This window comes from Talpa occidentalis, unplaced genomic scaffold (genome assembly GCF_014898055.3).
Source record: "Talpa occidentalis isolate TD23 unplaced genomic scaffold, MPIMG_talOcc4v2.1 talOcc4.11, whole genome shotgun sequence".
NCBI lineage: Eukaryota > Metazoa > Chordata > Mammalia > Eulipotyphla > Talpidae > Talpa > Talpa occidentalis.
In genome coordinates, this window is record NW_023601104.1 from 32,455,378 (window position 1) to 32,479,621 (window position 24,244).

Below are 24,244 nucleotides of genomic sequence, written 5' to 3' on the forward strand. Positions count from 1 at the left end.
GGCACCATTAATCCCATATTTTAAGGCCCTCCTAAAATGCACTGTTCCCTGAGCCACATTTACATGTATGTGGGCACAGCCTTTCCAAGAAGCATTCTTGACCACCCTATGGTAAGGCTTGAACAGAGAGCTCCATGGAAGTAGGATATTTCTAAACCTCTCTATTATAAAAACCACACTGTTCACATTGACCAAATATTATTTCTAAAACAAACACTTCTTCAAACTTCACTGTCAAGGCAGAAATTTCTCTGCTTTCCTTTATTCTCATTATCAATGAAAAGATTCTTGGCACTAAATCCATGAAAACAAAAATTACTTATGAATATTTTTGCTAACATTGCTTTTCAGTATTCCTGTAAAATAAAAAAAATCTAATTACAAAAACATGCTCATTACAAAAAAGAAACAGGATTACATAGCTTCTTCAATAAATAAATAAATAAATAAAACTTTTAAAAAAAGATTTATTTATTTATGCATACAAGAACTGGGGTACAGGCCAGAGGTGTGGGGGTGGGTGAGAGGATTCACCAGAGACAGAGTGGGGAACAGAACAGGGAGACTGACTGAAATACACTGCTGAGGGGAGCAGTGGGGGAGCCAGGAGAGGTCTGCTGCACCATGTGGTTTCTCCCTGGCAGGCCATGGATCAAACTCTGCTGCAGAGGCTGCAGATTGCTTCATAGTGTAGTGCTTAACCCCTTGCACCACCAGGGAGGGCAATAACAAAAACTTGAAAAACAGGAAAGTACAAGGAAGATATAAAGAAAAATCATTATTTCATTACCTGGTGATAGATACTGTTAAGATTTTGAGGTGTGCCTGCTACTATTCTGACCCAGGGCCCTGCATTTGCCATTCCATCTGCCTGACATACGCTTCTCCCAGCAGTTTGCATGACTCACCCACACTCTTGTGTTTTCAGTCTCTGCTCAGTCATCACTAGAGTAGGGCCCTCTCTGACCCCTCCACCCCCCAATGCAAGACCATCCTTATTCTCTATTCCTTTAACCAATTTTATTTTTCTTTAAATCACTTAACAATATCAGATGTTACATAAGAGATTTTATATTATCTGTCTCACCCAATGGGTTGTAATTATAAAGATACAGTCCCCATCTTCTATGGATAGAACTCTTATAAGTAGTAAGAGTTGCTCAATTAATACAATGGCATTTGTTGTTCTATCATATATACAGTGTGCCTCTACTATATAGTCTTTTACTTTTGTTTATATAACTCTCTTAACAGAATTATACCTAACATACTGTTTGCAGAGTGTTTTTCCATTAGCAATAAATTATGAAGACACATAAAATTTCACAGCCAATGTGATTTTAGTAACATAAAGGATGTTAATAATCCCCCATTGCTACACCAGTATATAGGCATTTTATATATCCTTCAAATACATATTATGTTAATATCAACCAGGTAAGAAAATTAATATTAGCAATACCTTATATTCATATGGTACCTTAGAGTTTAACGAAGTATTTTCACATTTCCTTTGATTCTTACAGTACACTCAAGTAAACAGGGCAGAAACTCAAAGAGTTTAAATAATTTCCCTAAAATAATAAAACCAGTAATAGGAAGTTGAGATGTAAGCCTAGATTTATCTGTCTCTGAAGCCTGGGCTCCTCCATGTACCTCATTCTCCCTGGCTGAACCTTCATTTTACAGATGAGTGATCCATGCTTAGGGAAGGGGATAGTGATGTGCCTGGTTCTTCAAGAAATAATACAGATAGAGTAGAACCCAAGACTTCTGACTCTGTCCAAAGCTGTCTCAACTACATGCTGGCTCAATAAATTAGGAGAAAAATATCTTGAATTACTGCATAGTTAAAATGGCGACAAAACCATGCCATTATACTTTTCTGAAGATTACACAGTATTTGCTTGGTGCTGCGAAGTGCCAACTTGATGACACTTGCAATCCTGAGCTTATTTGATGTGGCTGGGAAGCAAATGAGATTCTAGTGCCCCTGTTGCGCATAGGTGCTCAATGAGCATTTCCTGCATGGTGGGGAAGTGCCCTATATTTACAGTATTTGATCCAGTTTAACAGCAAGATCTAATGTTAAAATTAGCCTTGTAAAAGTTTTCACCCTCGTTCACACAAAAACAAGATTCTGAGATTATAACTAGCAATTTTTCATGAGTTGATTTATCTGAATAAAACCTATATGGTTTTGAACCATTAAACATTTGATTTAGAAAAAAAAAACTTAGCGTACAGAAGAATAAACTGAGAAATAGAACAGATTTGTTTCTTGTAATAATTATGAGCAATATCTCAAACTCAGCATCCTTAGACCATTGAGCTGTGTAGGATGAATGTGCTAATTAATCAATTACTACCCAACAATGTACCCTGTTTATTTACTGAAATGCACCAGAAATGTGTGCAGAACTGGTAATTATTAATCATCTTCAGTAACAAATATGATTCAAGTTCACCTTCATATAATTAATAGAGCATGTAGTTAGCTTTAACATCTTGCTTTATTAGAAACAGCAATAAAGAATAAAAAGAAAGAGCTGAACTACAAGTTGTGGTTCACTGAAATTCTAGTTTGGACTGAATGTGCCTATAATCCACAGCAGCAGTATTATTCATACCCACCCAAATCATGGCCAGATGCTCTCTCCATTAAAATTCAACTTCTTAAAGCTTATCTTATAACTTTGAATAAAATTTTAGACTTACAGAAAGCTGTAAGGAACAGTCAAAAGAATTCCCATATACTCTTTATTCAAGTTCCCCAAATAAAACCCAACTTTTAGAACTGGAGAGCTTGCTTAGTGTTGGGAACTTGGTGGGAGTGTCCAAAATCTTAGCATGTGACTCTCAGTTTTAAAGATATTTTAAAGGTACTTTCAATATACATAGAAACACTTGTTTTACAACAGATTTTGAATTGATCAAATTCTGCAAAAAAAATATTTTGGGGATTCATTTTATAGGCCCTAAGATTTCCTTTGAGTTAGACTTTCGGCAACATTTCCTGTGTCTATACTGATAGTGCAACATCTAATCGATGTTAATTATGTTTGCTACATTCACTCCTGAAGTCTGACATCACATGGCTCTTTTTAACTGTGGTCAAACAGAGTTTTCAGTCCTACCAGTGCAGGTTCAAATCTCAGCTCCACCACCTGCCTACTCTGTGACTGCAGGAAACTATTTCAACCTTTCTAACTTCTGATACTCATTTTCTTCAGCTTGAAAATGAAACCCCATTTTGTAGTGTTGTTTAAATGAAACAATAGGTATAAACTACTCAACAAATAATAAATTCTCAGTAACCGGTAGATATGTTTATATTATACCCTTTGTGGCCATTTTTAGCTGAAGAAACTGAAATGTGCACGCAAATAAAAAGGTGTTTCAAACCATGAAAACTGCAAATATAGATTAGCAATTTTGAAATTTTTTTTCCTAAAGGGAAAAATCTGATTAAATTTTATATTATACAGTAAATTAAAACCTGATCCTTATAAAAAATACTAGTAGCTTGTCACTTCAAAAACCTAAACTGACAAATCATAAATCAGTGGGTGGACCACTGCATTTCTATTATAAAATGATTCAGGGCCCCTTTAAATGGAGAACCCCCTTAGGGCATCTCAGTATTTGTTTATAGATCATTAACTACTTGACAGTGAGACTGGGGAGGGGGCCTAGAGACTTACAGCTAAAGTGCTAGAAGCCACTGTCTGTTGAAGATCAGCAATAAAGCCAAAACATCTTTGGAATTCAGTATGAAAATATTTGTGCTACGAAAATGTCCTAAGCTTCTCACGAATGTATCTGTTAGTGAAACAAGCTGGTACAATAACTATGACTCATGTGACAAGGTGAATTTACTTGGCCATGTTTTCAAATGCTTCTGCAAACATTGACTACATATTATGAAGATTTGCATTATTAGAGACGTGCCCATAAAAGGGATTGTGTTATCTACCAGCATAAATCCTTATCAGGTCTCAAAGAGTCACAATTGTATTTCTTTATCACCAGAAATTAGCATCCCACAGCAGGAGACAGGAATAAAAATGTTTCCTAATGAAAAGTTCACTGAAAACTAGGAGGCCAGAATTTTGATTCTTGATTCTGATATCTGATCTTGGATTAGTTTCTTACCTAGTCTGTAGTTTAATTTCTCTAACTACATCGAAATTTTAAATTTAATTAAAACCACTGACCATATGTGCCATAATTTCCTTTCTCTATCACCCTCAAATATAATAATTGTATTCACTTTACCCCCTCTACCCCCCCACCCCCATTTACTCAATAAGCAGAGTATCTACTATATGCCAAGTACTCTCCTAGGTGCTGGGATCACAAAGGTAACAAAAAAGACATAAATCCCTGACTTTAGGAAGTTTACATTTCAGTGAAGGGAGAACTTGAGAGTAGTTTAGACATGAGATGCTTTGGGAAGCACCTCTGTTTTACCAGAGTTTAAATCTTCTTCCACTATTGGTAACAGCCGTCCAAGCTGCCATCAACTTGAGGGTTTTCAGAACATCAATCAGTTCCACAGGACTCAAGAAGATCTAGAAAGAGTGCTTTCCTTTCCTAAGGATATCTGCCATAACTCAGTACTTATATGAGGATAATTTTGCATCAAGTCAATGGATATTGTCCTTGCCATAACAGACACAAGGAAACAGGAGGGAATAGAGAAGCAAACAATGTTTGCCACCTTGATAGGTGAGGAAAGAATTAATTAGCATTTATCCAGCTGTTGGGGTAACTTGCCACCTCCTGTGGTGCTGAACTTGGCTTAGAGGGCATTGAGCCATTAAGCAGATTTGGGCTCCTAGGAAACCTGGGTCACTGGCTCTTCCGAGTATCTGTTTTTAAGTTTCAAGGCACATTGGAGTTATCAATCCGGGCTGCAGTATCTCAACAGCCCTCTTTCCCTGAACCAAAAGTCCTTAAGTTCCAAACTGGTAATTTTATTTTTTTTTAAAGATTTATTTTAAATGAAATCCTAGACGTAAGCATTTCTAGCCCTTTTATATATTTCTTTTATCTTTTACTAACTGGCTGTCCTATGCACCTAGTATCTTGCCTACAATTCTCCCTCTGAGATTAGCAGTGAATTACAATCTACATGTCTACCCTACTTTTTTAAATCACACTATTAGAAATATGTGAGTAAAGCAGAACAAAATCTCTCTATGAAGTTATAAAAACAACGTAAGGCTAAAATTCTATATGTGTACAAGGTCACATTTAGGTCACATCCACCATGACATTTCTCTGTATATACTTACTCAGTAGCACGAATAACAGGAAGTGTTAATATATATAATACTAGCCCTAGAACTCATTTTTTTTCAAACTTTTTTGTTGAAATGAGAGAAGTGTGCATTATCACATGTAGTCTGTTTAAATAATTTACACACATTTAATGCACCTATTTAACTAGTATCCTAATTAAGAAAGATAGTAATTTATAGAATCATTGGTTCTATCAAAAGTATCACTCTGGTGCAGGATGCTGATAATGGGGGAGGCTGTGTATGTATGGGGAAAGGAGGTATATGGGAAATCTCTGTATCTTAATTTTACTGTGAACCTAAAACTACTTTTGAAAACAGTCTTAAAAATAAGAGCTATAGAGATAAAAAATTAAAAGGGAGAATAATCCCAGTCCCCTGTAAGTCACTTTATACTCTTTCTAGTTACTGGCTCCTTCCTTCCATCCCCCTTCTATCAGTAGGGATGAGTTTTTGCCAGTTTTTATACCTTATATAAATAAAGTCCTACAGTAAGCACTTTAGCATTTGGTTTCTTTCTCTTTACCTTATGTTTGTGAAATTAATAGATGTGATGTGATTATAGATCATGCCTTCTCATTTCTGGCTTTCTATCATGTGAATATGACAAAATTTGTCTATCTAGTCTACTGATAGGCATTTGAATAATTTCCAGATTGAGTATTACAGAGATAGTGCTGCTATGGATTTTCTAGTACATATTTTTTTTTTAAAGATTTATTTATTTATTTGTTTGTTTGTTTGTTTGTTTGTTTATTTATATAAGCACTGGGTACAGTCAGAAGTGCAGGAGGGTGAGAGAATTCACCAGAGCCAGAGTGGAGAGCAGAGCAGGCAGACTGACGAAGTACACTGCTGAGGGGAGCAGCGGGTGGCAGGAGAGGTCTGCGCGCCATGTGGGACCCTCGCCCAGTGGCCAGGGATAGAGCCGGCGCTGCAGAGGCTGCGGGCAGCTTCGCAACCCAGTGCTCAACCGCTGCGCCACCAGGGAGGCCCTCTAGTACATATTTTTTAGAAAACATATGAACAGGGTTTTGGTGGGGCAGGAGGTTAAGATGCAGCCTATGAAGCTGTCCACAGCCACTGCAGCATGAGTTCGATCCCCAGCCAGGAAGCTACCCACATGGCACAGCAGACCTCTCCTGACTCCCTTGCTGCTCCCCTCAGCAGTATACTTCAGTCAGTCTGCCTGTTCTGTTCCCCACTCTGTCTCTGGTGAATTCTCTCACCCTCTATACCTTTGGCCTGTGCTTCAGTTCTTGTACGCATAAATGAATAAATCTTTAAAACAAAAACATATGCACACACACACACAAAACAAAAAAACAAAAAAAAAAACAACATATGCACACAATTCCTGTTGGTTATTGCTTTGAACTGAACATTTGTGCCCCCTCAAAATTCTTATGTTGAAATCCTAATACTCAGCATGACAAGACTTCAATTACGATCTTGAGGTGATAAAGAATAAATGAAGTCATAAGGGTGGGACACTAACTGAATAGGACTGGAATCTTTCCCAGAAGAGGAAGATATAAGACACCAGAGCTTGCTCTCTGTAAGCCAGGAAGAGAACTCTCATCAGGAACACAATTTGCAAGCACCTTGATCTTGGACTTCCAGGTTTCTAGAACTGTGAGAAAAAAAATTTATGTTCAGACACTAGTTGGTGGTATTCTGTTATGGCAGCCTGAGCACGCTAACACAAATATATACCTAGGAGTGGTATGGCTGGATCATAAAGTATGTGTATATTCAGTTCTAATATATACTACCAAAAAAAATAAATAAAGATCAAGGTGGTTGCCAACAGTATAAAAGTTCTAATTGCTTTATATCCTACCAACATTAGCCTTCTCTACTTTAGCCACTCTGCTGGGTGTATAATGGTATCGCCTTGTAGTTTTAATTTCCATTTCTCAGATAAAAATTATTGCAATTAAGCACTTTTCACATTTATTGAACATTGGATATTCTCCTTTATGAAACATACATGCAAGTATTTTTCCACCTTTCTACTGGATTGCCTTTATTTTTTAAAGATTTATTTATTTATTTATACAAGCATTGGTTACAGTCAGAAACGCAGGAGCAGGCAGAAGGACCGAAGTACACTGCTGAGGGGAGCAGCGGGTGGCAGGAGAGGTCTGCGCGCCATGTGGGACCCTCCTCTGGTGGCCGGGGAGCAGCTGGGGATCGAAACGGGGCGCTGCAGAAGCTGCTGGCAGCTTCGCAACCCAGCGCTCAACTGCTGCGCCACCGGGGAGACCCTGGATTGCCTTTAATGATTCTTCTAGATAGCAAATGCTTTGTCAGATACGTGTGTTGCAAATATTTCTCCTGCTCTGTGTATTACCTTTTCAATCTCTTAATAGTGATTTTTAATTAACAGAAATTCTTATTTATAATATATAAAATATATCAATTCAGGGCCTCCCCAGTGGTGCAGCGGGTTGAGCACGGCTCTGTGAAGCTGTCCACAGCCTCTGCAGCACGGGTTCGATTCTTGGCAGGCCAGGGAGCTACCCACATGGTACTGCAGATCTCTCCTACCTCGCCCACTGCTCCCCTCAGCAGTGCCTTTGGTCTGTCTGCCTGTTCTGCTCCCTGCTCTGTCTCTGGTGAATTCTCTCACCCTCCCACGCCTCTGACCTGTACCCCAGTTCTTGAATAAATAAATATTTTTAAAAATATGTATCAATTTAGTAAAACTCATTTTAAGATGTTTTGATCTCCTACAACATACCAGGTAACTTTATTTTTTAAATTTTTTTCTTAAATTTATTTTCTTACAGGGTTCATTTTTGGACAAGGTTTGATTTCTCCCCTCAGGTGTAGTTCCCATATTTCTCCCACCACCATAGCACCCGCGATTCATCTCCACCATCCCTGTGCTCTTCTCTCACCTGTTTGGATCCCTCTTCTACCCCTTCTCCCTCCCTGCTATATGCCCCAGGTCTATGGTCAGCTTGTAAGTTTTGTCTTTTTCCTGCCCCTTTGTTTGGTTTCTCTATATTCCCCATGTAAGTGAAACTATCCAATATTTATCTTTTTCCTTCTGACTTAATTCACTTAGCATAATCCCTTCCAGTTCCATCCGTGTTGCTGCAAATGTCATTAGTTTCTTTCTTTTGATTGCTGAGTTTTTCATTCCACTGTGTATATATACCACATCTACTTGACCCATTCATCTATTTTGGGCATTTAGGTTGTTTTCATATCTTGGCTATTGTAAATAGTGGTGCAATAAACACAAGAGTGCAGATTTCCTTTCCAATTAGTGTTTTTGTGTACTCTAGGTAGATTCCTAGGCATGGAATCACTGAATCAGATGGTAGATCCATTTTTATTGTTTTGAGGAACCTCCACACAGTTTTCCATAGTAGCTGGACCAGCTTATATTCCCACCAGCAATGTTAGAAGGTTCCTTTTTTACCACATCCTTGCCAGCATTTGTTGTTTCTCATTTTATTTTAATTTGGGCCATTCCCATGGAGTGAGCTGGTTTCTTTCATTGTGATTTTGATTTGCATTTCCCTGATAATAAGTGATGTTGAACATTTTTTCATATGCCTGTTGGCCATTTGCATTTCTATTTTGGAAAAGTGTTATTTTTTTTTTTTAAAGATTTTTTTTATAGAGGCATGTTTTATTTATTTATTTATTTGTTTGTTTGCTTGTTCGTTTATACATGCACTGGGTACAGTCAGAAGCGCGGGAGGGTGAGAGAATTCACCAGAGCCAGAGCGGGGAGCAGAGCAGGCAGAAGGACCGAAGTACACTGCTGAGGGGAGCAGCAGGCGGCAGGAGAGGTCTGCGTGCCATGTGGGACCCTCCTCTGGTGGCCGGGGAGCAGCCGGGGATTGAACTGGCGCTGCAGAGGCCGCGGGCAGCTTCGCAACCCAGCGCTCAACCGCTGCGCCACCGGGGAGGCCCGGAGAAGTGTTATTTTTAGTTCTGCTGCCCATTTTTTGATTGGGTTACATGCTTTGTTTTTGTTGAGTTGTGTCAGCTCTTTGAAGATCTTTGATACCAAGATATATGGTGCGCAAATATTTTCTCCCATTCAGTAGGGAGTCTCTTTGTTTTGGTTGCTGTCTCTTTTGCTATGAAGAAGCTTTTTAGTTTTATAAAGTCCCAGCTGTTTTTCTTCTCCTTTGTTTGCCTTGCTTGTAGAGATGAGTCCTCAAAGATGTTTCTGAGATTTATGTCAGGCAGTGTTTTGCCTCTTTCTTTCTTCTATATATTTTTCCATAGATTTTTTAGGGTTCTTTCTATTATCATATCATCTATTTTGATACCTTTTATGTCTTTCTCTTGCCTAATTGCTTTAGTTAGGCCTTCTAGTATTATGCTGAAAAACAGCGAGAGTGGATATTCTTGTTTTATTTCAGATCTAACTGGAAAGGCTTTCAGTTTTTCACCATTGAGAATGATGTTAGCTGTAGGCCCAGGTGCCTTTAAAAGAAAGATAAGAAGATAAATCCCTTCTTTCTATGAGCAACATGATATGCACATGCTAAATGCTACACACAGTATCATTCTTTTTTTTCTTCAGAGTTTCATGGTTGCATTAACACAGTAAATGTGCATACAAAAGGTCTATTTATTTTCTCTGCTGTGCAGCCTGACACTGGTATTGGTGATTGTGATGGCCAGGTGAGCTGTTCTTTCCCTTATGGCTTTGTAGTTCTTGGAGATATTGTGAGCAATCTCAACACAGCAACATTTGTTGTACATCAGCAGCACTCCCAGCTCCTAGACATTGTGGATCAGGAACTTCCAGAAATCACTGGGCAGTATGTACCTTGTTCACTTGCTCCCATAACCAATGTTGGGTCTACAGATCTGGCATGGCCTGCTGTCAATGCCTCTAGGTTTCTGCCAGTTATGCTTAATTTTGACATACTGGTTTGAATGCTATTGGATGGGTCCTCGGTTTGATCATCTCAAGTGTCACATGGGGTTTGAGGGGAAGAACACTGCCACCTCCATAGGGGAGGTGGAGGAAGAGATCAGTAACATTTGTTTGACTAATTTTAAAATTTTTAAGGGGTTTCTTCTGAGGGATATGCCATTTCCATGGTTGGTAGGAAACTATTCATGTACTAATTGTATTTAATTTCTAATTACTGGATATAAAGTTTTTATAAATATCTGCTTATACTTCTGAATGCCAACTTCTAAACCCCTTTGTTTCCTGACCATCAAGAATTGGAACTGAGGGCCTCCCTGGTGGTGCAAGGGGTTAAAAAGCAACCTATGAAGCCACTGCAACACGAGTTCAATCCCTGGCCAAGGACCTCTCCTTGGCCTCTCCTGACTTGTATGGTGCTCAGACCTCTCCTGACTTGCCTGCTGCTCCCCTCAGGAGTATATTTCAGTCAATCTACCTGTTCTGTTCCCCACTATGTCTCTAGTGAATCCTCTCACCACCCACACCTCTGGCCTGTGGTTCAGTTCTTATATGCATAAATACATAAATAAAAAAAAAAATTGGAACTGAAAAGAAAACCGAACATCTAAGCTGTGGGTTTGAGAAATTATCTTAATTATGAAAGTGGCACTATATAATTTTAAAGTCAGAAGAGATATGTAGATGTCATATTTGCTAGTCCTGAATCTTTAGTTTTGAGTAATATTTCATTCAGACACTTGAGTACATGGGTGTACTCCACCATCTATCAGCTCTCTCTGGAGGAACTTCCTTCTTTAGAAAAAGAGATAGTCAAAGAAGCTTGGGTGGTGATGAGGTTTCTCTAAGAGAGCATCTCCCAATAGAAATCCTTCATTTCCCCAGCCTTCATGAAAGAAATCAGTGAAATGTACCTAAATATCTGGGTCTCTTTATCAGTGGTTTTTACTTATATGCTTCAGAACTTTGGGTTTCTCAGACATACTTCTGAGTTTCACAAAAGTTTAACTCAAATTTCATTCCTTTAATTAGACTTTTATATTGCCAAAAAAAAAGATATAATGCCAAATTTTAACATACCTCAAACTGCTAAAAGTTAATATGAGGTTAAATCACGTCAGTGTAGATCTCAGAATTAATCTCTGCCTATTATTTTTGTAATTAAAGCACATGCCCAAGATTTCAAGGTGAATCATTTAAAACACCCATATTTTCTACATAGTATACAACCAAAACAGAAGAATAAGAAATCAACCATCTTGAGGATGCTTTAACTGCTACTGTTGTCTATAACATACAACTTCAAAATTTTTTTTTTAATTTTTTTCTAGAGGCATGTTTATTTATTTATGTGTTTGTTTGTTTTTGTTTATACAAGCACTGGGTACAGTCAGAAGCGCGGGAGGGTGAGAGAATTCACCAGAGCCAGAGCAGGGAGCAGAGCAGGCAGAAGGACCGAAGTGCACTGCTGAGGGGAGCAGCGGGTGGCAGGAGAGGTCTGCGCGCCATGTGGGACCCTCCTCCGGTGGCCGGGGAGCAGCCGGGAATCCAACCGGCACCGCAGAGGCCGCGGGCAGCCTCGCAACCCAGCGCTCAACAGCTGCGCCACCGGGGAGGCCCTCAAAATTTTTTTAACATAAGATAGCAGAGTCAAGTTCAGTGGTCAGGGGTGAACCAAGGCATGCTAGCCAGACTTGTTGTTATTGGTCTTATCTGTATTTTGCCATATAGATTCCCTTGGTTTCTCCCTGATTCCTGAGCTTGGTTCTCCAGACTGCCTATTGGTTGTTTTACCCAATCAGTCCAATAAATTCCTTTTTCAGCTAAAAACAAAATAACCACCCCTCTCCCCTTAAGACAACAAAACAGCCTCATTATTTGCCTTTTTATTTACCTATAAAGTTAATGTTTTAAAAAACTGAACTTATGTTTAGTTAAAAAAAAATTTAAGTTTCCATCTATTTTATATGTTGGGATTCTGAGACAGATGTTTGAAAATACTTTTTATATTTTAATTTGAAAATCACAGAGAATCACCTCACTTATTTCTGTTGTAGCTTCCCTTCTACTATTTCTGAGCAAATTTAACCACGGCTCCGTCTAAAATCTTAAAAATTTTTCTTATCTAATAGGAAATCCAATAAGGTAAAGTTCAAATTATTTGCACGACTACAAGACCCCTCATGATTTAACGCATGATAGCAGGTGCTCAGTATATGTCGAACGATCCAAAAAAACCCTGGAGAATGTAACAACTAACCTTGTTGCCTTGAGTTTTCGACAGTAAAAGTAACCATTATATGGCGCTTTCACATAATGACCTCACATACAGTGCTTTCCTCACACATCACCTGATTTATGTACCGTTACTCCAAATAAAAAGAAAAGCTTCTTTAGAAAGAGGTGCATATAAACTATTGCCTCAAAAGGTTGCAAAGTTTGGAAAGGTTTTCCTGAAGAAATAGGTAAGGGGGGTGGGGAACCAAGGATCTTAAAGGTTTACAACTAAAAGCCTCCTCACGGGGCTGTCAGGGAGGAGGTGATGGTGCCTCTTTGCAGTAAGTGGCCACCGCATGGAGAGAGGTGACACAATGGAATATTACTCAGCAATCAAAAAAGATAAACTCAGGAAGTTTGCAGCAAAACATGGATGGCGCTGGAAGGGATCATGCGCAGCGAAATAAGCCAGAAAGAAAAAGAAAAATACCGGATGGTCTCACTCATAGCAGGAATTTAGAAAACCTAAATAAGGGACCAGGAAAAAGACTAATTATAATAAAGGAAAAATCAAAATCAGCAAGCAACTATAAACCAGAGACACACTACGGGGAGGGGGGGAGGAGGGATTAGGGTCAAAACAAGGGGGGGTGGGAATTTTATGGGGACTATAACCAAGATGAAAATGCATACATTGTGCAAAAATGAAAAATGATGTAAAAAATACATACAATGAAAAAAATAAACGTTTAAATACCTGGGACTTGTTTTGATAAGACAAGCCAGGACTTAAACACAAAAGCGCTGCCCGAGTTTACACAGTCCACGCAAATCTAGGGTTTGGTCTCTAACTCACTCCTCTCAGGACAGCGACCTCAGGGGCGTCCTCAACACCATGAATGACACCGGAGCCCCAGGCCTGGGAGCGAGAGGGGTTGCAGTTCTGTCATGGTGGTGGAAGTTCTGGGGTGGTGAAACTATTTATTTTAAGCCTTCGTTTTCCTCTTACCCAAGCTGATAACACCTCCCGTATTCCACCCCTACAGTCTCACGACGAAATGATTAACTACCTCTCTTCGCCACGTCTCTCACCCCGCGCGGGCCACTCAGCCTGCCCGCTGGGCTCTCCCTCCGGCTCGCTCGGCGGGAAGCCGCGGGCCCTCCGTGCGCATGCGCCACCCTTCCCCGGGGCTCTCGCGCACCCGCGCGGCGCCGCTCCGGCGTCCCCACTACGCGCCCGGGGAGGGGACGCGCGCGCGAGCCCCGGCGGCCCCGCCCCCGGCGGCGCGCGCCTCCAACCTCACACCCCGGCGACCGCCGGGCGGGGGACGCGGGCGAGGCCGGCCATGGAGGCCCTGCGGAGGGCCCACGAGGCCGCGCTCCGGCTGGTGCTGTGCGGACCCTGGGCCTCGGGCGCCGCCTCCCGCCCGAAGCCCCGCGCCTCGGAGGTGCTGACGCAGCACCTGCTGCAGCGGCGCCTGCCGCACTGGACCTCCTTCTGCGTGCCCTACAGCGCCGTCCACAACGACCAGTTCGGCCTCTCGCACTTCAACTGGCCGGTGCAGGGCGCCAACTACCACGTCCTGCGCACCGGCTGCTTCCCCTTCATCAAGTACCACTGCTCCAAGGCCCCCTGGCAGGACCTGGCCGGGCAGGACCGTTTCTTCACTGCGCTCAAGGTCGTCAACCTCGGTGAGTGGCCCGGGCCCGTGAAGCACTACCTGCCGACGACGGCCCCACAGTTTGCAAAGCACGTTGACAAACGTTCTCGCTCGAAGTTGGGACCCCGGCGCAGGGTGAGACCGAGGCGGCGCGGGGGATGCCCTGCACCGGCCCCTCGCAGGCTTGCCCAGGTGCAGTCGCTCGCCCGCCACGCCGCGCGCCTGCAGTCGGGTCCCCGCACGTTGCCCGCATTCCCCGGGCACACTGCAGCGGTCTAGGACAGGCCTTGACTCCGGGCTTTTGTCCTCCCCGCCCAGCAGGTGCCTGTCATGGCGAGGTTGTTACTACTGAATGCCCCCCACCTCCCGCCCCTGAAAAAAAAAGTGGGGATCACCCTGCATCACTCCTGGGGATGAGGCATTCATTCTATCCTACTGAGGGGACCCTACCCTGGTCCTGAAAATGATGGTATAAGGAAACGTCCCCACTGGAAAGCGTCCCGATTCGTTGCCACGAACCTTACTTGCGGGTGTGCGTTCGTACTACCAAAACTAAAACTACTTTTTTTAAAGTTTCTTTGTTTTCTTTACATGAAATCTTAGCAAGTTTATTTTACTAAGAGCACTAGAGTTTTTCACCAGTGACACTGGCCTTCTTGGGTGCTAGGCCTAAAAGAGATATGCCGCTTTAATATTTATATAGAAATATTTGTATTTAATATTTCATGGGAATATTCTAATTCTCAGAGTATTTACACTTGCTGGATGTTTTTCTATTAGTTAATGACAAAAGGAGCATGAACATTATATAGGTATATCTTTTATAGGCCAGTGAAAAATAAAGAGGCCTCAAGATATTTTGAACCTATTAGCTGATACCAAATTATTCCAGATTTCAGTAATTCCGTATCCAGACGTAAACCACATTACCCAACCAGTTTTTAAAATTCCAGAATGAAAGCTAAACCCTTGGGTAGCTGTGCTAATATTATATAATTTGATAGCTCATTAAATTTAAACATGGTTTGTATATTTTTGCTTATAATGGCACATGTGGCAGTCATGGGATTGTTGAGCCATTGCTCTACTGGGACTGTCATGGGTTCAGTCCAGTAGAATTATTTAGCAATATGTGATTCTTAAAAAAAATATGTCTTATTTGGCATGGCCACTAGTTTTGAGGTTGATGCAAAGTTAGAGCCTGAGTGACTTCAAAAATACAGTGGAAAATTATTTGGAAACACTGCAGTGATGATTAGATTCAAGAAGAATAAGTTTATTTTAGCATTTTTAGAATAAGAAGTAATTCTTTCCAACAGTAAAGAGAAATAGGTTAGGAAAAGTATAACCAGAGGGTTATAAGTAAACTCTGAGCAGTATACCTTTTTTAAAAATGTTCTTTACCATTTAAAATCTAACACTTTAAGAATACCCTAATAATTAGGGTATTTGCCACGTATAAAGAAATCCAAAGAAAAGTAGATACAAAGAATATCTTCCCATTGAAAAGTAAAACTTCTTGAGGAAGAAAACAGTTCACAGTGTGGAAAAGATGACTTTAGGAGTGATTCTGTAGTCTTTATGGGCTTGGAAATTCTGAAAATCCTGCCTAAATGGAAATTAGAATTTTAAGTTAAACAAAAAGGAAAACTACTACATGCTGTAATGCAAATTAGCTTATACTGATTAAGGAAATTTTTTTTTTTTGGTGAATTTTTAAGGAGCAGGATATTCACCGTGGTAAGGTTTATTTTGTATTTTTGTCTGAAGGTAGGGAATGTGAATTCTATAACAGGGCTCTTTCAGTTTTGTGATGTACATCAATTGCCTCCATAGTTCATCAAGTACATACTCTTCTAATAAAAGTACTACTTAGGATTTTATTTCTATTTTCCCCTTCCAAATTAGTAATTTTTTTTTCATTTTGTAAATAAAAAAGATTTCTCTTTTACCCATTTGTTCCCTTTCTCCTCTGCCTTCCCTTCAGCGGAAGCTGACATTTTACTGATGGTTTATCAGAGTGGGTATCCTGCTGGGAAGTAGATTGAGATTTAAGAAAAGCAACTTACCATTGGAATGAATGGGTAATCGGAGACTTGCTATGAAGTTCTAATTTTTTTAAAGTGCTTAATTTGACAGTGGTTTACCTACTGTTCAGCTGACTCAAAATGAATTATTATGCAAAGAACTGACTTTTACGTTCATTTTGATGTTATATGTTTCAGACTGCCTGGAAAAACTTCATTTTTTTCATGGAATCATATAGGCTTTAAATACTATGTTACAGATAAAGATAATTTTGATCTTTTTAATTGTAAATTATGTAACTGGCAAATCTTCTCATTTAGTGTATTGGCCTGACTGCATTAAACAGACTATAAAAAAAAAAATGACAGTTTCACCTCTTATCAAACAGTATAACTGATGATGATTTTCTAGTTGTTTCTCAGCAACAGATAATGTAGTAGTTTTAAACTAGTAATCTTTGATTAGACCTCCATTTTAACTGAAAAATATACTTAATTTTTAAAAAGTGTCAGTATTTTACTGAAATCTGATAAGTATTATAAAACAAACAAAATTTTCAATGTCACCAGCATTCCTTAAGTTTACATATCCTTAGCTTTGCTTTAAAAGGCATTATTTACTCTCATTATATTTACAAAATCAGTAATTATTTCTAATGCCTATTTTATCTTGCTGAACTTTCAAAGTTGATACCCTATTTTAATTTTATTTGATTTGCTCCCTCTACTTCTCCACTCACTTCTGCCCGTTTTGTTCTCTTGTCCACTCCCATACTTATGCCCTACTTGCCTTCCTATTTTTAATTTTTTGGTTAAATGATTCATAAATAGCTTTGTGGTTCTTGTATTTGTAGGCTTTGTGTGAGTCCCTCCAGGCATTTAGAGATTCTTTTGGGCATTACCAAAGCAAAGAAGGCAACCCTGTGATAGTGACAAGCTGTGACCCAGTATGTTCCTAAAAATAGAGAAGTGCCAACCTGAAGCAGCTAGTGATGCTCCTTCTAATTAATTTTGGGCATCACAGTGGCCAGAATAAGCATAAAGAAGTCCGACGCACTTTTACACTCAAAAAGGGCATAACAGCAATTACACTCTTGTAGAAAAATAAGAATAGCAGTATTAGTCCTTAGCATGTATTGATTTCCCTGTTAACTAGAACCTGATTTTCCTGGTGTACCGCTCTTCTTTTAAATTGTTATTTTCTGTCCGGGTCCCATATGGGAGCAATAAAATTAATCCTTGTGTACAGTATACAATATTTGTTATTGATTCATGTTCCTGTGGCTTTATACATGTTTTTAATATGTTAGTAGTCACTGATGTTAAACAAGTGCCTTCAAAAAAGACAGGCATTGCAAAAGTTTGTTTTGTGTCCAACATAGCGTCCTATGCATAATTCACCTCTCTGTATGGTATGCATTTAGTTTCATGTATCACCAATGGCAACTCATCTCAAATATAACAGAAAAATCTTATTAAATGGAAATATTCCAAAGATGAAACATGTTGGAATCTACTACATATCTACTTCAAATAGGTTGAAACAAGATTGTTTTCAAATTAGTTGTAAAAATACTAGTGGGAGTGTTTCTTTTTTACACCTGTTATACAAAAATTTTTCTTATGGTTAGATTTTGCTTTACATTTTGAAGACAACTACTTGACCCACTTTCAAGTTGTACAAAAAAGTTCCTTGTAAAACCATCAGCATTACTGTCTAACTCAAAGTACAGTAAAGTTTACCTAGTAATTTAAGCTCAAAGCCAGTAATCAGGAGCATCCACAAGTAAATTAATGAATATTTTGTTTACTTATTTGTGAGAAGTATATACAATTACTTCATAATTTCTTGGCAGTAACGAATTAGTGCTTGTGAAATGCTTTGAACTAAATATACCAGTCTTATCTATAGTTTTAAAAATCTCTAGGCTCACATAGTTATTGCCATTTCCACAAATATAGATGAAATTGAGCTCTTAGGTAATTAGTGTTCATTCCTATTTTCACATTTTTTATAACTATGATTTTTTAACATTGCTGAATTATGCTTTGTGATTGTACCAAGACACATATATGGGTGCCTGATTAATAAGTACTGGTGGTCATAGATAACATATTTGTTTGTTTTCTAGGTATTCCAACTTTATTATATGGACTTGGCTCCTGGTTATTTGCTAGAGTCACAGAGACTGTGCATACCAGTTATGGACCAATAACAGTTTATTTTCTAAATAAAGAAGATGAAGGTGCCATGTATTGAAAGTGTGCACTGGAGAATATAAATGTCAATGAATTTTCTCTTGTGTGTATACAGTGCAATATTTATTTTTGAACCTTTAAAATAAAACTTTTGCAAATACTCTTTTCTTTCTATAGTGTCTGGTTCGTTAAGATGAATAATTGCCCTCAAGAGAGGAAGCTTTTCATACATTGTTACATATATTTCATACTCTATGTTTAGCCATTAGGAACTACAAATATATGAAGCCTAATGCAAATTTTCCTGAGAACTAAGTTAAACTACAGATATAAGTGATTATAATAAAGTATATACATTATATAGTTTCTATAGTTATTACTTTAAATGAACTCTTTGAAGAGAAAATACAGTTATCCACACAAAGAAGGAAGGGGGAAAAATAACATTGGGGAGAAAGTCATTTTTAGGCTTTTTAATGGAGAAAATATATCATGGGCAAATCCAAAATTGATGAGAATTGTAATTGCAATCTGAAATCTAAATTGTTTAGCTGCCAGGATTTTAAATGGTAATATTTTAAAACCCTTTTGCTATTTACCTGGATAAGAGGTTTGATGTAATGTGGAAACTTCTTATTGCCTTAAGAATCCAATATCATAGTGTGTTTTTTAAATGTAATAACTGGTTAATGTTAAAAAAAAAGGCAAGATGAATGAAATTAAGACTTATTAAAAGTTAAAATAGCATGCTGATAAAGCTGTAAGAACAATTAAGATCCAGAAAGACCGAGAAAAATGAATGTAGTAACTGTTTATAAAAGCAATTAGCTGAAATGGTCCTATCCATAGACTTATTGGAGAAGGGAAGTGGGCTGAAATTTTAAAGACCTGATGGCAGTTTTGCTTTAGAATTTTATTAAGTTAATTGCATTTTTGAAAGCAAAGTCATTAAAAAAATTTATCCTTGGGGGTAGTTACAAAATACCCAGACGAATGTTAAATTTCAGAAATTTAGAGTAATTTAGAAAGAACTAAGTAGAACTATTTAATTTCTAAACCAATGGGTGTTTAAGATTTATGATCTCTTCCATAATTACAAACATACATTATATATCATCTTATGTTAATGTATTGGTGATACTCTTGCAACGTTTACATATTTCTGTAGCAAAATATTTTATAAAATTCAATCTAGCCAACATTTGGTTGCTTACTTCTGGTAAGTCAATAGAGAAAGTCAGTGAAAGTGACTGAGGTGAAAGCACCAGAATAATGAAGTAAGACAAACTAGCTTCCTTAAAAGGTAGTCATTTCAAATGAGCTACAGAGAGTGAACTGTTCTTCAAATATATGTAGTATTCACTTGTCTAAGAGCAATTCTAAATAACACTTTAATCAAAGAAGTACTTATGCCAATATATTTAGTCCAGAAGAATATACTTGACACTAGTTAAATAAATGGCTTACACAAAGGAGATAGTGTTACATTAAGCTTCATTAATAATAAAACTGACTATTAGCATTTTGCAAGGAAGGCTAGAACTGATTTCCTCTGTAATAGGCAGAGTTAAATAACTATAGCTCATAAGTTTTAAGTCAAATACTGCTCATTCGTTCCTGCTGTTCTTGTCAATATCTGCTGTAAAGGTTTGGTCCCAACACAAGGCTGATAAAATGGGTTTTAATTACCAGACTATAAATACAGCTTTTCAGTAGAGTTGCACTTCTTTTCACACTGGTCTGTTTGATTTCTGATAATTTGTACTGCTGACTCTGCTTACCTGTTTTTCAATAGCTATAGTCAGGGTGACTTCTTGTCCATATGGTGATAGGTAAGTCTCCTTGGAGAACATCTTTGACAAACTACCCTATTGATCTTTGTAATTCTCTGCTGCTTGCAGCATTAAATAGAGCCTTGATTTCTTGTCTGATGTGCTCACTGTGTAACAATTAAGCAAATGTAATATTTTCTTGTATTACATGAAAATCAATAGACCTCTTGCTCTCACAGAGTTGATCATGATGAAGGATGAACTCAAAGATGGCTGAGGGCATAGTTCACATATTAAAATATCATTCATTGGATTTATTAAATTTTGTAGTGAATCTTTTAGTCTGAAAAGTGCTCTCCACTGACCAATAATAGCTTAAGACTTTTCTTTAAAGTTGGGTATTCCATTGTGGCATAAGAGGAATAAAGTATAAACGCTGGAACTCTAAAGACTAATAAAGTATAAAGCTTTTATACTTTATTCCTTAAAGAAACACACTGAAGGCATCTTGTGTGAATGTTTGTGCACATACCCACTATGCCAGCAAGCACAGCAAGCATGATTCCAAGTGGATCCTGCCCTTCCAGGTATTAGGAATTTTCTTAGGTGATGAAGCAACTTTTCTTCCTGTACTTCTGTTGAGACAAGTGGAACTTGGTCTTTAAATTAATTCAGGAAAAACCATTTTTAAATGAAAGTGTTTTTACTATAAATTTGGCATCTTTTCTTATTTTTATGCAAATCAATTGCCAAGTACTTGAAGAATTTTCTAGTCAGAATTCTGAGTTCCTGTGTAAATTGTGAACCACCATAATAAATATGCAGTAACTTGGGAGCATGAAAGAGGTTGCAAATACATAAATCCCTAGTTTCTCAGTGGTAATAATCTTAACATAGCAAATTGTACAAATTGTTACAGTTTCTTTCATCATACATATGTGGTCACTAGAATTTTGCTGTTTTGATATCAGTAAAAATGGATACTATTAAAAGCCGTATGCATTTCTTTTAAAATTTTATTTTGTGCTATAAATTTATAATCATTCAAAACTAAGGACAGAACAGCTATAATTCTTCATGATATATCTCTTAACTGTTAATGAATGATGTTTAAATGAGTGGAATGACATAAAGATAGGCTCTTGATTTCATTGCATTTAAAAGCTAATGCAGGTAACAGAAACCTTATCCTAAAGCTAGTGGATTGGGTATCTACTTTTTTCAACACTTACTATTCAGATAGTACTGATGTTTGGAGCATCTTAACCTAAACAAGTACTTAGCATTACATCTTACCTGGGTCAACAGTCTAGGGTATCAGAGTTAAGCTGTGTTACTGTAAATTAATGGAAAATGTAACTGCACTTTGTTGAAAGATCAATGTCCAATAAAGGCTGCACAATCAAATCTTGTTGCAATGATTGAGGTCTTTAATTGCCTTTCAAAGATAAGGTGGTAATCAACACAGCTTTAACTGATCTTTTTTACTAGTTCAATTACATGCTAATGACTAGTGCCAAGTCAGAATCTTTAACTACTTATACTTATTAAATCTTATGTTAGTAATGAAAAATTACTTTAGCTACACAATCAATAGAACACAAATCTTAATTACTATATTTCACTTTTATACCATTTTATGTGCTTGACAAATGTTTCACAAGAGCTTTCCCAACAATAAGAAGTGTTATTAGTAGTGACCACAATCTACAGGGTATTCCTCTAATATAAGGTGGAGATCAGATATTGAGAGATTTTTTTCTTAAATGAAAATGTGACTAAAAGAGTCTTCACTGACACAAGCATGGCCATCCAGCTATTTCTCAGATCTCTGTTCTGCTAATTGAGAATACTAAAACACCTGGGATAAAAATAGGTTATTTTGTGATTTTTTTTAAATTATTTTTTATTAACGTTACACTGGTTTATAACACTATATGATTTAGGAGAGTAGACTCACACCTCAAATGCATATCACACCACGCCCACCCCCAGAGCACCCACAGTCCTTTACCATAGTTCACTAGCCCTCCTCCCCTCTGTTCCCACTCCCACCCCCTCAAATGCATATCACACACCACACCCTCCCCCAGAGCACCCACAGTCCTTTACCATAGTTCACTGGCCCTCCTCCCCTCTGTTCCCACTCCCACCCCCCACCCTAGTGGTCTCAATTCTGCAGGCATCTATCTAGGGTTTGTTTCAGTTTTGTCAGTTTCTTTGTTTTGTCTCTCTATATTCCACACGAGTCAAGTCATCTGGTATTTGTCTTCCTCCTTCTGATTTATTTCACTGAGCATCATCACTTCCCGTTCCATCCATGTTGTTGCAAATGGCAAGAGTTGCCCTAATTTTTTTTATAGCTAAGTAGTAATCCATTGTTTATATATATCACATCTTCTTAATCCACTCCTCTGTCATTGGGCACTTAGGTTGCTAAGTTAACAGAACAGTTATGTGCGAAATAGCTGGATGACCAATGAATGTAAGACTGCATATATCCCATTGAATTAGTACTTTTACATTCCTTGGGTAGATACCAAGGAGTAGAACTGCTGGATCAATATGTCAGATCTATTTTTAGTATTTTAAAAACCTCCATACTGTTATCCACAGGCGTCAGACCACCGACATTCGCACCAATGGTGCATGAGGGCCCCCTTTTCCCATACCCTTGCCCACATTTGTTGTGCCTGGGTTTTAGTTTTTGTTTTTTTACGGGTCATTTTCATGGCAGTGAGGTGGCTTCACACTGTGGTTTTAACTTGCCTATCCCTGATAAGTGATGTTAAACATTTCTTCATGCGCCTGTTGGCCTCCCATATGTCTTTAGAGAAATGTCAATTTAGTTCTGCCCATTTTTTTCAATTGGGTTCTTTGCTTTCTTTTTGTTGAGTTATATAAGTTCGTAGTAGATCTTGGACATTAACCCCTTGTCAGATATGATGTGTAAATATTTTCTCTCACTTTGTAGTTTGTCTTTTCATTTTAATGGTAGTTTCTTTTGCTTTACAGTTTCTTAATTTGATGTAGCCCCATTTGTTTATTTTTTCTTTTGTTTTCCTTGCTGTTGGAATCATGCCCTCAAAGATATTACTACAACAAATGTCATGAAGCAGCTTGCCTATGTTTTCTTCTATGTGTTTTATGGTTTGCAGTATTAACATTCAAGTCTTCAAATCCATTTTGAGTTAATTTTTATGTATGGTGTGAGAGATTGGTCTAGCTTCATTTTTTTTTTTTTTTTTTTTTTTAAAGATTTATTTATTTATACAAGCACTGGGTACAGTCAGAAGCGCGGGAGGGTGAGGGAATTCACCAGAGCCAGAGCGGGGAGCAGAGCAGGCAGAAGGACCGAGGTACACTGCTGAGGGGAGCAGCGGGCGGCAGGAGAGGTCTGCGCGCCATGTGGGACCCTCCTCCGGTGGCCGGGGAGCAGCCGGGGATCGAACCGGCGCTGCAGAGGCTGCGGGCAGCTCCGCAACCCAGCGCTCAACCGCTGCCCCACCGGGGAGGCCCTCTAGCTTCATTTTTTCCGCATGTCTTTAGTAAGTGATTTCTAAAAGTTTAGTTAGCTTTTAAATATGTAAACTGTGATTTCATATAGCATCTACTACAAAATTCTATTTAAAGGTAAGATAAAAGTTAGTAAAGGCAAACAACAAAAATTAGATAAATTGCACTTCATCAGTGTTAAAAAAATTTTGTACTTCAAAGGACACTATCATTAAAATGGAAAAAACAACCCATACAACAGGAGAAAATATTTTCAAATTCTGTATCTGATAAGGAACTTAAAGCCAGAATATACAAAGAACTCTTGTAACTTAACAACCCATTAAGTAGATTTGAACAGACATTTCAAATAAGTCAGGTATACAAATGACTACTATGCACACAAGAAGATGATCAGCACTAACCATTAGTGAAATGAAAATTAAAACAATGAGATACCACTTCACATCCCCTAGGATAGCTATATTCAAAAAGACAGGTAATAACAAGACAGGCGATGTGGAGAAATTAGATCCCTCATACATTGCGAGTGGGGCTGTAAGATGGTATTGACTACTTTGGAAAGGTTTGGCAGCTCCTCTGACTGTTAAACATGGAGTTACCATATGATCTAGTGTTCTATTCCTAGGGA

At 38.3% G+C, this 24,244-nt stretch overlaps 1 protein-coding gene and 1 long non-coding RNA gene across 2 annotated transcripts in view; one reads left to right on the top strand and one right to left on the bottom strand.

Moving 5' to 3' along the window:
• The window catches only part of LOC129144768 (uncharacterized), a 56,025-nt gene that overhangs the window by 27,511 nt on the left and 4,270 nt on the right, over positions 1-24,244 (bottom strand). The window lies entirely within an intron of this gene.
• Positions 13,785-19,241, top strand: CUNH15orf61 (chromosome unknown C15orf61 homolog). Its single transcript, XM_037502786.2, has 2 exons — positions 13,785-14,130; positions 18,259-19,241. Exons 1-2 carry the CDS (start codon positions 13,785-13,787, stop codon positions 18,384-18,386), a joined length of 474 nt encoding a protein of 157 aa, XP_037358683.1. The 3' UTR covers positions 18,387-19,241.

Excerpts from the sequence above, each read along its gene's own strand:
- CUNH15orf61 (XM_037502786.2), top strand. The coding sequence starts at position 13,785 with ATGGAGGCCCTGCGGAGGGCCCACGAGGCCGCGCTCCGGCTGGTGCTG. Across the intron at positions 14,131-18,258 it reads GCTCAAGGTCGTCAACCTCG|GTATTCCAACTTTATTATAT; the intron begins GTGAGTGGCCCG and ends TTTGTTTTCTAG.